The sequence below is a fragment of the Lynx rufus genome, unplaced genomic scaffold (genome assembly GCF_022079265.1).
Source record: "Lynx rufus isolate CCGP_SWC_20201006 ecotype Redwood Valley unplaced genomic scaffold, mLynRuf1.p SCAF_16, whole genome shotgun sequence".
Taxonomy (NCBI): Eukaryota; Metazoa; Chordata; class Mammalia; order Carnivora; family Felidae; genus Lynx; species Lynx rufus.
In genome coordinates this window covers 30,663,968-30,680,577 of record NW_025814830.1, presented here as the reverse complement: position 1 = coordinate 30,680,577, position 16,610 = coordinate 30,663,968, and the positions used below count along the sequence as shown (strand labels likewise).

The 16,610-nt window shown below is 44.8% G+C and overlaps 1 protein-coding gene across 4 annotated transcripts in view; it reads right to left on the bottom strand.

Annotated features, from left to right (window-relative positions):
* The window catches only part of ADGRG3 (adhesion G protein-coupled receptor G3), a 28,031-nt gene extending 11,791 nt beyond the window's left edge, over nucleotides 1-16,240 (bottom strand). For 3 of the 4 annotated variants that reach the window (XM_047078485.1, XM_047078487.1, XM_047078489.1), the window contains exons 1-2: nucleotides 16,126-16,240; nucleotides 11,434-11,593 (exon numbers count right to left, since the gene is read on the bottom strand). In XM_047078485.1, coding sequence (XP_046934441.1) covers nucleotides 11,434-11,593; nucleotides 16,126-16,186 — 221 coding nt within the window. In that variant the 5' untranslated portion in view covers nucleotides 16,187-16,240. Of the gene's footprint in view, nucleotides 1-11,433; nucleotides 11,625-16,125 lie in introns of all 4 variants that reach the window. The other variant, XM_047078488.1, reaches the window with a different exon arrangement.
* Nucleotides 16,241-16,610: the final 370 nt, after the last annotated feature.

The window sequence follows — 16,610 nt, the reverse complement described above, 5'->3', positions numbered from 1 at the left end:
AGTATTCCATTCCTTGTTATGGATGAATAAAACGCCATTCTATAAATATACCACATTTTCTATATACACTTATCCATTGATGGACATTTGGGTTGTTTCCACTTTTTGCCTATGATACCCAGGGCTGCTTGTATTCAAGTACAAGCTTTTGCTTGAGGACTTGCTTGGAATTCTTTGGGGGTATATACCTAGGAGTGGAATTGCTGGGTCATATGGCAGTTCTGTGTTTAACTTCTCGAGGAAGTGGCAAACTGCTCTCCACAGCTGTACCAGTTGACATTTTCACCACCAACGCTCGAGGGCTCCGTTTCTCCACATCCTTGCCAACGCTTGACATTTTCATTTTATGTTCTTTTGTTTGCAATGATAGCCATCCCAGTAAGTGTGAAGTAGTATCTCATTGTGGTTTTAATTTGCATTCCCCTAATGACTAATGATGGTGAGCATCTTTTCGTGTACTTAGTGGTCTTTGTATATCTTCCTTATATAATCCTCTGAGTATTTCAAACAGTAGGATGATAATTGCGTGGCATGAGTGCCAACTCACATTTATTGAGCGCTGGCTACATACTGGGAATTCACCCTCTAAAGGCTGAACTGTATGGGAAATGGCTTATGGGCACTGAACCAGTGTTAGAAGTACAGAGAACACAAAAGTTAATTGCCATTTATTTTATCACAGCCCCTTTGCCATCAGCTAAAAGCAACCCCCACCCCCCGCACCCCCCCTACTCTCCATGGTACTGAAAGATCCCCATGACCAGAGTTCCTTTTCCTAAGCTGGGGTCCTGAGATGTGCTGCCTACCTTTCCTTAGCAACTCTGAATAGGTGAGGGCTGAGGTAGCAATGGGAGAGAAGGGGATACAGCCAGATACAGCCAGATCAAGGCTGTTGGAAAGGAGTAGCTAAGGAGAGCCTGCCAGGGAGACAAAAGGGAGGCTTTATATTGCCCACTATAGAGAGTAACCCATGCAAATATGTGCAAATGTATTTAGGTGGGGCAGGCAATTAGAACACCATCCAGCTAGAAACAGTGGGGTGAGGTTGTCGAAATCTACTGATTGAGCTACACTGAGTCTAGCTTTTTATTTACCCTTTAAAATTTTAAACAAAAAATATTGTGATTTTCATTGTTACCAAATAAAATAAATTCAATATTTTTTGTGCACTTAATTGTATCTCTCTATGTGTGTGTGTGTGTGTGTGTGTGTGTATGTGTGTGTGTGTTTAAAAATCTTTGACCTCACAAAACAACCTAATTCACTTAAAAAAATATTTTTAATGTTTATTTATTTTTGAGAGAGAGACAGAGAGACAGAGTGTGAGCAAGGGAGGGGCAAAGAGAGAGGGAGACACAGAACTCAAAGCAGGCTCCAGGCTCTGAGCTGTCAGCACAGAGCCCGACATGGGGCTCAAACTCATGAACTGTGAGATCATGACCTGAGCCAAAGTTGGATGCTTAATCAACTGAGCCACCCAGGTGCCCTGCTCCCAATTCACTTTCTTAAGGGAAGATTTCCTGATCTAGTTTCCAGAGCACTTTTAAAAATTGTTTTAGTTGTGAAATGTAACATAGAATCTAATGCATATATGTAAAGTTGAATTTTTAATTACAAAGTTGATACCCATTTAAACATCATATTCTTTGTCTGCTATTAACATAGCTACTCGGATATCTTTGGTTCATGTTTGCATGAACCATACGTGTCTTCCCACATTGTGCCTGTTTTTACATTGTTAAGCGGTGGGAGTTTCAACAGCTTGCCTTTTATTAACCTATCCCCTAGGAGGGGATATCTCGATGTTCTCCAGACCTCTGAATACCTAGGAAATTCCCTGAAGGGAGGGGCCCCTAAACTCTTGTGGGGTTTATTTGCCATGTTCTAGTTCACTTTCATCTTCCTAAGGCATCTTAACTACTTGCCACTTTCTGCTCATCAGATCCAATCAACATGATGTTGTCCATAAAGCAGACCAGGGTGATGCTCTATAGAATGTCAGGATTAATACGGTCTCTGTGAACTATATGACAGAGATCAAGAGAATTGACATAGCCCTGCAGTATACTGTTGGCTTTGCCAGGTAGAAGTAAACTGCTTCCAGTAGCCCTTGAAAATTAGTATGGAAAAAAGTGCATTAGCCATGGAGTAGCTACATATCAATTGCCAAGGGAGGTGTGTTGATTTGTTTGAGTAAACATACTCATCTGGGACAGGAGCTGCAATTGGACAGCAGCTGCTGGTGGTGACCACCTGATTAGTGTAAGACAGTCCAGAGTCATTCTCCAACACCCACCTGACTTATGGTGAGGTAAATGGAGTTATGGGAGCCATCATCACCCCTGCATCTTTCAAGTCTTTCCTGGTGACATTAATCTCTGCAGTTTTCCCCAGGAAGGTAGTTTGGTTTCTGGTTTACTATCTTGGTTGGGAGAAGACATTCCAAATCTTCCATTTAGCCCATCAGTGGAATGCCCTTCCAAAACAATTCAATGGAGAAAGCATTCTTTTCAACAAATAGTGCCATAACCATTAGACATCTAAATGCAAAAATTAATAATAACTAATAATAATATAAAGTTAGACATTTACCTCACCCTGTGCACAAAAAATTAACTCCAAATGCATAACCTAATTATAAGAGCTAAAACCATATACACTTGTAGAAGACAACTTAGAAAAATCTGTAGCTAGATAAACATCTCTTTGATACGATATCAAACACACACACACACACACACACACACACACACACACACACATTTAAATTTGACTTCCTCAGGGCACCTGGGTGGCTCAGTCAGTTGAGCGTCCGAATTCAGCTCAGGTCATATCTCATGGTTTGTGAGTTTGAGCCTTGCGTCAGGCTCTGTGCTGACAGCTCAGAGCATTGGAGCCTGCTTCAGATTCTGTCTCCTTCTCTCTCTGCCCCTCCACACTTGTGCTCTGTCTCTCTGTCTCTCAAAAATAAGTAAATGTAAAAAAAATTTTAAATTTGACTTCCTCAAAATTAAATGCTTTTGGGGCACCTGGGTGGCGCAGTCGGTTAAGCGTCCGACTTCAGCCAGGTCACGATCTTGCGGTCCGTGAGTTCGAGCCCCGCGTCAGGCTCTGGGCTGATGGCTCAGAGCCTGGAGCCTGTTTCCGATTCTGTGTCTCCCTCTCTCTCTGCCCCTCCCCCGTTCATGCTCTGTCTCTCTCTGTCCCAAAAATAAATAAACGTTGAAAAAAAAAATTAAAAAAAAAAATTAAATGCTTTTGATTTTCAAAAGACATCGTTAAGAAACAAAAAGACAAGACATACACTGGGAGAAAATATTTGTAAATCATACATCTGATAAAGGACTTGCATCCAGAATATAGAAAGGATTCTTAAAACTCAATAGTGAGAAGATAAAACCCAATTTAAAAGAAGAGGGAAAGGTGGGCAGGTCAACAGTGGGCAGAGAAGTAGGGGGACCCGAAGTTCTCTTGTCCCTCAAACGCAGCAGTATTGAGGCTAGAGGATTTGGAATTCCAAGAATCTGGGCTGAAGAGTGACAGAAACGTCTCTAGGGGCCCACGGGGACAACTTGGCAGGCCATAGGTGCATGATTGTGAACTGGGAGAGATAAGACAAGTGGTGTAGGAATGGAGGGCAGGGATCCCCTTCTGTGCAGAGACAAAAGGAAGAGAAAGGTAGGCTGTGGAAGTGTGGGATTGTATTTGGACAAGAGAAAAACCACGGACCGGGGATCAGAAAAAAACAGAAAAAGATCCAATTTCTAACTTTGGGGTTTTCCCCAGACTGGGGCCAGCTGCCCAGTTCACATGCCTGCGGGGAGGGGAACCAGCCCTGGGCTCAGTAGCCAGCTCAGAGGCGCAGTCTGTGGTCGGTCGGAGAAAGCAATCCCCTCCCTGGAGGGCAGTGGGAAGAAGGCAAAGAGCTGTTCCAAGGCCAAAGACCCTGCTTGCACCCACCAGCCAGAGACCCTTGGCCGGCTGGGTGGAGTGGCACTATCCCGGAACCAGGGTGTGTGGGGCGGGATCCTTTAAGACATTGGGGTTTGCATCCCAGCATCTGGGAGGAATGGGAGACTGTGGAGTGGAACTAATGGGCCTGCTCACGCCTGCACAGCACTGTGAGGACGGCCTGAACAGAGTGGTTTGGGTCACCCAGTCCGGGGAGGAGAGACTGGGGTGTCACCATTTTTCTTCCCATCACCAACAAGGTGGGGCTTCAGGAACAGACAGGGGGCTGGCAGTGGAGGCAGGACCTGCCTGCACCAAACCACACCCCTCCATGCCTGGTAAATGTGTATCTACCAGAGCAAGACTGACACTGAACTCCCCCGGCGGCCCCTCCTCCAGCACAGCCACCGGTTCCAAGGCACCATCAGATATCAGTCCAGTGGTTTTGCATCTTCTGACTTAATTCTTGGTCAGTTCTTATTACATATATATATTTTTTTCTTTTCGTCCTCTTATTTCTTCCCTTCTCTAGTCTGGTTACTCTGGCCGTTGGTTTGTTTAAGCAGACGTGATTAATCTATTTGTTTTAAACCTCTTCTGTACCTCCTTCTTCTTTATTCTCCTCTCTCTCTCTCTCTCTCTCTCTCTGGATTAAGTTGTATAGTTACTCTCCCTGGTCAATTTTCTTTTCTTTTTCCCCACCCCTGTCATTTCTCTCTTTGTATGGGATAAGGCTTCTTCCGCAACCACCACCCCCGTTTTTAAAAATTTTTTTTCCAGGGTTACTTCAATGAACAAATCAAAACACACCTGATGGAAGGTCCAAACCACCACTGCGAGTAGAGAGATAAAGCAACCAGAGTCACAACAGCAGACAGCACACAACACACTCCAAAAACACCTCCTGAAGGGCCAGGCCCTGGACGGCATATGACCCCTTTTTAATATAGTAGTGCTCACAGGTGCAGGACACATAACAAGCTATTAAAACACATAAAGACAGAAAACTAGCCAAAATGATGAAATGGAAGAATTCTCCTCAAAAGAAATTCCAGGAAGAAATGATAGCTAAGGAATTGCTCAAAACAGATATAAATAATATATCTGATGAAGAATTTAGAATAATAGTCATAAGATTAATCACTGGGCTTGAAAAAAGCATAGAAGACAGCAGAAAATCTATTGCTGCAGAGATCAAGAAACTAAGAAATAGTCACAACGAATGAAGAAATGATGTAAATGAGGTGCAAAATAAACTAGATGCAGTGACAGCAAGGATGGAAGAGGCAGAGGGGAGAACAAGTGAAATAGAAGATAAAATTATGGAAAATGATGAAGCCAAGAAAAAGAGGAAAAAAAATACTGGACCACAAGGAGAGAATTAGAGAACTAAGTGACTCAATGAAATGGAATAATATCCGTATCATAGGAGTTAAAGTAGAAGAAGAGAGAGAGAAAGGGGCAGAAGGTGTACTTGAACAAATTACAGCTGAGAACTTCCCTAATCTGGAAAAGGAAGCAGACACCCAAATCCAGGAGGCACAGAGAACTCCCTTCAGATTCAACAAGAATAGGTCTTCTCTATGGCATATCATAGTGAAACTGGCAAAATACAAAGATAAAGAGAGAATTCTGAAAGCAGCTAGGGACAAATGGGCCTTAACCTACCAGGATAAACACATAAGGGTAGTAGCAGACCTGTCCACTGAAACTTGGCAGGCCAGAGGGAGTGGCAGGAAATATTCAATGTGCTGAATAGGAAATATATGCAGCCAAGAATCCTTTATCCAGCAAGCCTGTTATTCAGAATAGAAGGAGATAAAGGCTTCCCCAGACAAACAAAAGCTGAAGGAGTTCTTTACGCTAAACCAGCCCTGCAAGAGATCCTAAGGGGGACTCTGTGAGTGGAGTGCTGCAAAGACTACAAAGGACCAGAGACATCACCACAAGCATGAAACCTACAGATAACCCAATGACACTAAATCCAGATCTTTCAATAGTAACGCTGAATGTAAATGGACTAAATGCTCCAACCAAAAGACATAGGGTATCAGAACGGATAAAAAAAAAAAAGATCCATCTATATGCTGTCGACAAGAGACCCATTTTAGACCTGAGGACACCTGTAGATTAAATGTGAGGGGATAGAGAACCATCTATCATGCTACTGGAAGTCGAAAGAAAGATGGAGTAGTCATACTTATATCAGACCAACTAGATTTTAAACTAAAGGCTGTAACAAGAGATGAAGAAGGGCATTATATCAGAATTATGGGGTCTATCCATCAAGAAGAGCTAACAATTATAAATGTTTATGCCCCCAATTGAAAGAACACAAATATATAAATCAATTAATCACAAACATAAGCACTCTTATTGCTAAGAATACAGTAATTGCAGGAGACTTTAATGTTCCATTTATAGCAATGGACAGATTATCTAGGCAGAAAATCAATAAAAAAACAATGGCTTTGAATGATACACTGGACCAGAGAAACTTGACAGATATATTAAGAACTTTTCATCCAAAAGCAGCAGAATACACATTCTTCTCAAGTACACATGGAACATTCTCCAAGATAGATCACGTACTGGGTCACAAAACAGCCTTCAATAAATATAAAAGAATTGAGATCATACCATGCATATTTTCAGATCACAATGCTATGAAACTTGAAATCAACCACAAGAAAAGGTTTGGAAAACGTCCAAATGCATTGAGGTTAAAGAACATCCTACTAAAGAATAAATGTGAATTAAAGAAGAAATTAAAAAATATATGGAAGCAAATGAAAATGAAACCATGACAGTCCAAACCCTCTGGGATGCAGCAAAGACAGTCCTAAGAGGAAAACACATTGTAATCCAGGCCTATCTGAAGAAACAAGAAAAATCCCAAATACAAAATCTAACAGCACACCTAAAGGAACTAGAAGCAGAACAACAAAGAAACCTCAAACCCAGCAGAAGAAGAGAAATAATAAAGATAAGAGCAGAAATAAACAATGTAGAATCCAGGGGCATCTGGGTGGCTCAGTCAGTTAAGCATCCGACTTTGGCTCAGGTCATGATCTCACGGCTTGTGGATTTGATCCCCGAGTCAGGCTCTGTGCTGACAGCTCAGAGCCTGGAGCCTGCTTTGGATTCTGTGTCTCCCTCTCTCTCTGCCCCTTCCCAGCTCATGCTCTGTCTCTCTCTCTCTCTCAAAAATAAATAAATGTTAAAAAAAATTTTTTAAAGAAATTGAAGAAGACACAAAGAAATGGAAAAACATCCCATGTTCATGGATTTGAAGAGCAAATATTGTTAAAATGTGAGTACTACCCAAAGCAGTTTATACATTCAGTGCAATCCCAATCAAAATTGCACATGCATCTTCTCAAAGCTGGAACAAACAATCCTAAAATTTGTATGGAACCACAAAAGATCCCGAGTAGCCAAAGTAATGTTGAAAAAGAAAACCAAAACTGGAGACATCACAATTCTGGGCTTTAGCCTCTACTACAAAACTGTAATCCTCAAGATAGTATGGTATTGGCATGAAAACAGACACATAGACAAATGGAGTAGAATGGAGAACCCAGAATTGGACCCACAAATGTATGGCCAATAATCTTTGAAAAAGCAGGAAAGAGTATCCAATGGAAAAAATCTCTTTAGCAAATGGTTCTGGGAGAACTGGGCAACAACATGCAGAAGAGTGAAACTGGACCACTTTCTTACTATACACAAAAATAAACTCAAAATGAATGAAAGACCTAAATGTGAGACAGGAAACCATCAAAATCCTAGAGAAGAAAATGGGCAACAACCTCTTTGACCTCAACTGCAGCAATTTCTTGCTTGACACATCTCCAAAGCCAAGGGAAATAAAAGCAAAAATGAACTATTGGGACCTCATCAAGATAAAAAGCTTCTGCACTGCAAAGGAAACAATCAACAAAACTAAAAGGCAATGGATGGAATGGAAGATATTTGCAAACGACATATCAGATAAAGGGTTAGTATCCAAAATCTATAAAGAACTTATCAAACTCACACCCAAAAAATAATAAAGTGAAGAAAAGACATGAATAGACACTTTTCCAAAGGAGACATCCAGATGGCCAACAGACACATGAAAAGATGCTCAACATCACTCATCATCAGGGAAATACAAATCAAAACCACACTGAGATACCACCTTACGCCAGTCAGAGTGGCTAAAATGAACAAATCAGGAAACAGATACTGGCAAGGATGTGGAGAAATGGGAACCCTCTTGCACCGCTGGTGGGAATGCAAACCAGTGCAGCTGCTCTGGAAAACAGTATGGAGATTCCTCAAAAAATTAAAAATAGAACTACTCTATGACCCAGCAATAGCACTGCTAGGAATTTATCCAAAGGATACAGGAGTGCTGATGCATAGGGGCACATGTACCCCAATGTTTATAGCAGCACTTTCAACAATAGCCAAGTTATGGGAGGAGCCCAAATGTCAACTGATGAATGGATAAAGATGATGTGGTTTATATATACAATGGAATACTACTTGGCAATGAGAAAGAATGAAATCTTGCCATTTGCAACAATGTGAATGGAACTGGAGGGCATCATGCTGAATGAAATAAGTCAGTCAGAGAAAGACAGATATCACATGTTTTCACTCATATGTGAAATTTGAGAAACTTAACAGAAGACCATGGGGGGAAGTGAAGGGGGGAAATAGTTTCAAACAGAGAGGGAGGCAAACCGTAAAAGACCCTTAAATACAGAGAACAAACTGAGGGTTGATGGGGGGGTGGGGAGAGGGGGAAATGGGTGATGGGCATTGAGGGGGGCACTTGTTGGGATGAGCACTGGGTGTTGTATGTAAGCGATGAATCATGAGAATCTACCTCAAAACCAAGAGAGCACTGTATACACTGTAAGTTAGCCAACTTAACAATAAATTATATTTAAAAAAATTTTTTAATAAAAGATGAGGGAAATATTTGAATAATCATTTCACCAAAGAAAAGATACAAATGGCTAATACGCACATGAAAAGATGTTCAACATCATTGGTCATTGGTGAAACACAAATTAAAACCACAGTGAAATACAACTCACACTCACTGGATTTGCAACTGACAAGGTTGCAAAGATGTATTAGACCTGAAGTCCTTTTGCATGCTGATGGAAAAGCAAATGATACACTTTGAGGAATAGTCAGGCAGTTTTTTAAAAGCTAAACATATGCTTACCAGATATCCCTGCAATTCTGTTCCTAGGTTTTTACCCAAAAGAAATGAAAACATATGTCTACAAAGATTTGAATTCAAACATTCATGGCAGCATTATTCATAATCACCAAACTGGAAATAATTCAAATGTCCATCAACTGATGAATGGATAAACAAAATGTAGTATGTCCACACAAGGGAATATTACTCAGTAATAAAAAAAAGAACTATTGATACATGCTAATATATGAATATAACTCAAAACCATGGTAAGTGAAGGAAGCAAGATTTAAAAGACAACATATTGTATGAGTCCCTTATGGAAAATATCCAGAAAAGGCAAATATATAGGGTAGAAAGCAGATCAGTGGTTGACTGTGGCTGGGTATATGAGCAGGGATTGTCTGCAAACAGGTATGAGGGTACTTTTGGGGCTGATGCAAGTGTTACTAAAATGATCATAATAATGGTTCCACACACTGCATAATATACCATAAATTATTGAACTGTACCCTAACAATGTATAGATTGGATGATACATAAATTATACCTTAATAAAGCTATCAAAATTAATAAAAAGAAATGAGATACCACTATATCCTTTCCAGAATGGCTAAACTTAAAATGACTGGTAATACCAAGCATTGCAAAGGTGTGGGATAACTGGAATGCCCACACATTACTGGTGGGAATGTAAACTGATATGGCCACCACGGAAAATTATGGCAACGCTTACTAAAATTCATCATACCTTTGACATCGATTCCCTTCTAGGTATTTACTCAAGAGAAATGAGTGTATATGTTCATGAAAAGACATGTACGAAAATGTTGATGGCAAGATATATTTTAAAAATTCATGCCAGTGTTATTCATAATAGGCCCTATTACGGACAAAATGTTTGTGCCCTCTCCCTAAATTCCTATGTTGAAATGAGTTGATGGCCAGACCCACTTCAGAGGGTTGTGAAGATAAAGGAGGTAACTTGGTTAACTGATGACTTGGGAACAGAATCCACATCTTCTGATCCCAGAGCCCCTGCTTTTTCCAAAGTGTTTATCCCCATCGTAAAAGAGCACAGACAGGAGAGCACAGGCTATCCCTGAATAGCCTCCCAGAGCTAAGAAGCTACTGTAGCAGGTGCCGGTGGGAATGGGAGTGTTTTCAGGCCCCTGAAATGACATAGTTCAATCAGATTGCCATCTTAACACCGAGCCTGAGAACACAGGCTTTTCACTCATTTTTTTTTCAGCAAGCATGTATTAAGTGCCAGCTATGAGGTTGTCCTGCATATCTTAGAAGAATTCAATTATAGCCAGCTTTGATTGGAGGGGAGAGAGGCGAAAATTTTTGGAGATGATTCTTAGAGACGTTGTATTCTAAACCCCTTCTCCCTCAACCCACTCTCTCTAATTTTTTGGCCTTATCAGTCTCTTGGTCTTACTGATTCTGCGTCATACAGTGTTTCTAATTCATCCCTCCTTTCCAGGTGCACAGGGCCAATTGGTGCTGCTGGTGGTGATTTAGCACCTACCCAGGTGATTCACTCCTACGCAGACACTGTGGTTGCATCCTGGTCCACGTCTCTTCCTGCACCACCACCCTTGTATCTTTCCCTGAAAATGGAGTGATCTTTCTAAAGTGCGAAATTGACTATGCTTTTCTTCTGTTTAAAAATCTGTCCTTGCTCTGCCTCCTCCCACATTAGTACGGCTTACGCGACCCTTCACACTTTGGTCCCTGCTTATATTTCTAGTCTCTCCCCTACCCGGCCCACCTCCCCATTGTTGCCTGCATCCCCAGAATGTCACTCTTTCACATTTCAAAGCAGTGTGGTTCTCCCCCCAACACTCCTGAAGTTCTGCTGCCTGTATCCCCTAACATTGCTTGGGTCCAATTAGAAAACTCCCATGGAGTCTTCAAAGCCTTTTCCTGAGTTGCCTCCTCTGTGAAGCCTTGGCAGTCTTCCTTTGAGCTAAGCCGGCACCTTGTCCACCCTTTTGTCTGATCACACTCTAGAATCATCATCCTTTGGGCCCCTGTCTGACCCTCCACAATGGTAGGAGCAGGGGCTGATTCGTCCCTGCATCCCCTGGATCAGAAAGGTCTCAGTGAGTAGATTGGAGGGAATGTGGGTGTCAACGGGGTGGAAAGGTGAGATGGCAGCCTCACTTTCTGGAGCCGTGGGGGCTGATAGCTCTGTCTCTTCCAAACAGCCTCCCTGCCACCCTTGAAGGAGCCCCAGATCCCTGCTCTAGCTCAGAGGGCCCCCTTACCTCTGTAAGTTTTTCAGGTCGCAGGGTTCGTTCCCTGACTGCCTGCATTTTGTGAAGCAGCCAGCTGTGTTCTCCAGGTGGAAGGACTCATAGTTGCCCTCATTGATGAGCCCCAGGCAGACGTTTCTCGGTTGCTCCAGGATCCTAGAATTTTCCATACCTGAAGGAGGGATGCAGAAGGTGGGAAGGGTCTGGGTAGGGAGGCAGCAAGGGCGAGAAGTAGAGGGTAAGATGCTCAGGCCCCAGGATCTGGTCATGTGGGCTGAAATTCCAGCTCCATCCATCTACGCTAACTAAGCACACTTGAGCTGGATTCAGTTTCCCAAGCAAAAGGAGATACTACGCCTGACCTCACAGGGCCGGTGGGATGCTTTGGGGGAAAGTGTGTACAAAGGGCTTGGCACATGGCTCCTATTACCCTTTACCACCTCCTCCAGGGAGCCTGCTGGGCTTTCCACAGTTGTTCCATATCAGACATTCCAAAGCCCTTGCAACCGTGGCCTAATGGTATAACCCTTGGGCATATTCTGTCTCAGTTTGCCTTATTCCCCCACGTTCTCATTACAACCCTCACAGGCTACCTCCTGGGGTAGGGGGAGAACACAGCAAACTGAGGGCTCCTGGGGCACAGTGACTTGAGTGAGGTCACCAGCTAGCTGGGGGGCAGCTCCGGGACGACAGACCAGCTTCTGTGACTTCTCGCTCAGTTCCCCTTTCACCTGGCACGGGGCATGGAATGGAAGCTCTGAGTCATTTACTCGCTGTGTGACCTCAGGGACACTTAAACTTTTATGTTTCCACTTAAACTCTCTGAGGCTCCATCTTCTCATCAGCTAAATGGAGCTAATAGTACCTTCCTTTTGAGTTTGGGGAAGGATTAGAGTTCAAACACATAAAGGGTATCGCTCATCGTAGATGTACAGAGAGTCAGTATTCCTTATTCCAGGAGGTGAGAATTTCATTGTAAAACCGACTCTTTATGTATTTGTGTATTTATGCTGGGTGTATGTATATGTATACATATTTACCTGTCTCTCAACAAAATTAATACACGGACAGAGGTTTCTTTTTTTTAAAAAACCGTACAGGGCACCTAGGCAGCTCAGTCGGTTAAGCGTCCAACTTCAGCTACGGTCATGATCTCATGGTCCGTGAGTTCGAGCCCTGCTCCAGGGTCTGTGCTGACAGGCCAGAGCCTGGAGACTGCTTCAGATTCTGCGTCTCCCTCTCTCTCTGACCCTCCCCCTCTCATGCCCTGTACCTCTCTCTCTCTCAAAAATAAATAAACATTAACAAAAATTTAAATAAAAAAATACATTAAACTGTACACAAGGACATAAAATGAAAAGTAAAACTCCCTGCAGTTCCCAGGTCACACTCCAGAGTTCACGACCCTTTGCAATTTACTGCACAACCTTGCAGAAATTTCCTATGCGTAGGCAAGTGTTGTGATATAAATCATTTTAAAATGTACGTGACTGGGATCGCTCAGCAATATATGTTGAAGAACCTTCCACGTCGGCACCTGCCGATCCGTGTCTTTCTGTGGACATTTGAACACTGTTCCTTCCGTTAGGTGGGTCTTGTGACCCTTGTTCAACCGCTCCTCTGTTGGCTGGCTTTTAAGGTTGTCGCTCTTTTTTTTTTTTTTCCTGTTTTGAACAACACTGCTTACCTCTTTGTCAGCCTGTGTTAAGAATTCATAGAAAACATTGCTATCATAGGAATCTCTGGGTCAAAATGTTGAGCTTTTAAAAATTGGTAGGTGTTACCAAATTTCCTTCTAAAGGGGATGCACCTATTTCTACCTGCAGCAAACGGGGTGGCTATGGACCCACATGTTCCTAATCCTAGACTTCACCAAACCTGCAAGCCTTTGCCAACCTGAGGAGTAAAATTATATTTTTGTTTTAGCTTAAGAAGGAATTGGAGCATCTATTTGTATGTTTTTTCCTGTGAACGGCATTGTTTTATCCATTGTCCATTTGTGGGGGTGTCTTGACAACCTGTGCACCTTGGCCTTTCCGATGGGCACACCAGGAACGGTTAAGGGGGGGCTACCTCTAGGATGTGCGGTGCTAAGGGTGAGGTGGGTGGGGCGACACTTACTTTTCATTTCTTGTACCCTTCTCTGGTGTGTGGGTTCTTTTTCAAGAAATCACACACAACATGACTTTCGCAATAGAAGAAACAAGCTAATTTTTAAGATAGAGACACAGATAATGGCAGATCAAAGTTAGAGTAATGTAGGGCTTTAAAAATTACATTTTAGGGGCACCTGGGTGGCTCAGTTGGTTAAATATCCGACTCTCCGTTTCAGCTCAGGTCATGAGCTCGCGGTTCATGAGTTCGAGCCCCGCGTCGGGCTCTGCACTGGCAGCACGGAGTCTGCTTGGGATTCTCTCTCTCTCTCTCTCTCTCTCTCTCTCTCTCTCTCTCCTTCTCTCTCTGACCCCCCAACTTGCGCCATCTCTCTCTCTCAAAATAAATAAATAAACTTTAAAAAATTACATTTTAGAGTGGATTTCATCATAATCAGATCTATGATGACAGTGTTTTAAGTAACCTCTAAAGAAACTTTAACTTTCTGTTAGATTGTAAAAATATTCATGACACCGTTTAATGGGAAGAAGCAAATGCTCAATGAGCATGTGTATAATATGATCTACATTTGCTTTTTAAATAAAGGAGGAAGAGAGAGAGAAAAGAGGGAAAAAGAGAGAGGGGGAGAGAGAGGAGAGGGAAAGGGAGTGGGGGTGCCATTCTCTATGTAATCCTAGCCCTCTTTGTGCCCGAGGGGTCCCAAATGGGTGCTGGGCACAGGTGGCACCCCGGCGGGTGTTAACATAGCCGCCCTCCTGCCTGCCTCAAAATGTTAGCATGGTCGTGTATGTGAAGCTTTTGGCGAGGGCAGAAAAGATGATTAAATATCTTTTTGTGTGAATATTTTTTGAAGACACTGGAAGCATTTAGTCCAGACAGAGACAGCCTGAACCAGGCCCGTGTGAGATGATGACAGTCCCCACCTCAAGACCTACACTGCACTTCCCCATCCTGATCTGCCCCAGGAGCTGGCCTCCAGGAACCACCTCGATCCATGGTCAAGTGGGAAGCAGGCCGGAAGTCAGAGGGCGGTTTTTGCCCCTCCCTACAGCTCAGCATCAGGCGACTGCTTTTCTCTGCCACGGCCCAGCCTCGTTGGCTCAGGGCCTGGCCCTGCGAAGAAGTCACCATCAGTGTTTATCGAATGAATCAATCAAGGAGCAGACAATGCTGAGTAACCCATAAATATCCACAAAAGAAGGAGACTTACCTTTACATATAAACATATAAATCTCTCAGGCCTCCTCATGCTATTCAAATGGCTGACGCTTTGCCCAAACGGGAGCTCCCACATCGACCATAGAATAAACCCAGTCACTGTGGGGAGCCTCGAAGCCCCAACCAGCGTAGTTACCGCTTTTGTGAAGGGCCTGGGGTCCTTATAGTGCCTGCTGAGACCGGACAATAGCCACCACTGGTTATCGTGGTGGCCGGGGAGGGGGTCAATCTGTGAAGCGTTCTGCCTGATGGCCTGTTCTGCCAGGAGGACAACATCATCATTCCCCCCCCCCTTTTTTGAGTCGACTGAACTTTGCACTTGGCCGAATCTCCCAACATTGAAGAGAAAAAGGTTCTTTGAAGCCCAAAGAACTTGACCCCATGTGACCCCATGACCCCACGAAAGCCACATGACCTCGTGTTGGACAGACACGTAAGTGGACCGGCATGCAGGCCACTCACTGAGTCAGGAGCAAAACAGGAGAATGGGGCGTCTGGGTGGCTCAGTCGATTAAGCGTCCAACTCTTGATTTCTGCTCAGGCCATGATCTCACTCTTGTGGGAGTGTGCCCCTGCCTCAGGCTCTGTGCTCTCAGCATGGAGCCTGCTTGGCACTCTCTCTCTCTCCTCTCTCTCTGCCTCTCCCTCTCTTCCTCTCAAAATAAACTTTAAAAACTTGTAAAATAACAACACTAAAGAACAAAACAGGAGGGGCACACAGGGCACTGAGCTGGGAGCACCCCTTCTGCCTGAGAGGGTCACTGCAGACATCACAGGGCGCCAAGGAGGGTGAGAGCTGGCCAGGTGAGCCAGGTGTGGGCTCAGATTTCCCAGGAGAGAGTACAGCAAGGGCAAGACCTGGGGTCCTCAAACTGCTCTGGAGAACCACCACGTATGCAAGGCTGATAGCGGGTGAGGGGCGGAAAGCCTTGTTCCCGGCTTGGCTCACCGGAGACTAGGAGGCCATTGCCAGGTCAGGGAGAGGAGAGCTGGCGGGGGCAGGGGGAGCCATGGGGGAGCTCAGTGCAAGCCCCACCTGGCCTCAGCCTCCAGAGCGTCCTGTCCCCTCCCCCGGGAGCTCAGAGGCCAGCTGGATATGAGCGTGTCCACGGCCCAGTTGTGTCCCAGAGCCAGGCCCGCCAGGAAACCACAGCCCAGAGTAGGGGCGGGAGGAGATCACCTGAGACCCAGGCTGACTCGAGTTCATCATGACGACGTCTAACTCAGGATGAGGTGAGAGAAGGTGCAGAGGCTGGCAGAATGGTCTCCTTGGACACACATGCTCAAGACACCCCGACCGTACCCCCTCCCCGGCCCCTATCCCTAGGTGTCCCGGGCTCGGGAAGAGGGGATGAGGAACCAGCCGCTCACCTGAGGCCCAGAGCAGGAGGAGCAGGAGAAACAGGACCCTCAGGGCCCCGGGTGTCACCATCCTTGGCCAGCCTTGTCCGCGCTGGCCGGAGCCCGGTGTCTATGTGTCCCTCTGGCCCCAGGCTCTGCTGTGTGGCCTGCCTCCACCCCCTCCCCCCACGCAGCGTCACGGCTTCCTGTGGCCTCTTTCTCAGCCTTCCTGCTCCATGGCACCATCGGTTGGGTTGTGAAAGGTGAGCGTGGGGAACTGGCCAGCCCTCCTGTCTCCCCCCACTCTGCGACCGCCTGCAGAGGGGGCCGCTGCACCCACCCAGGGGCGCTGCTGGGCGCTGTGAAGTTGGGGTCCAGCGGCCGCAGAGGCCTCCGCGCCCAGGCATCCGCTTGGGCGCAGAGGCCCAAGCGGACGCCTGGGGATGGTAAGGGGCACCGGCTTTAGAGTCAGGCACACCGAGCGCAGACCCTCCTCTCACAAGCTGGGGGCCTCT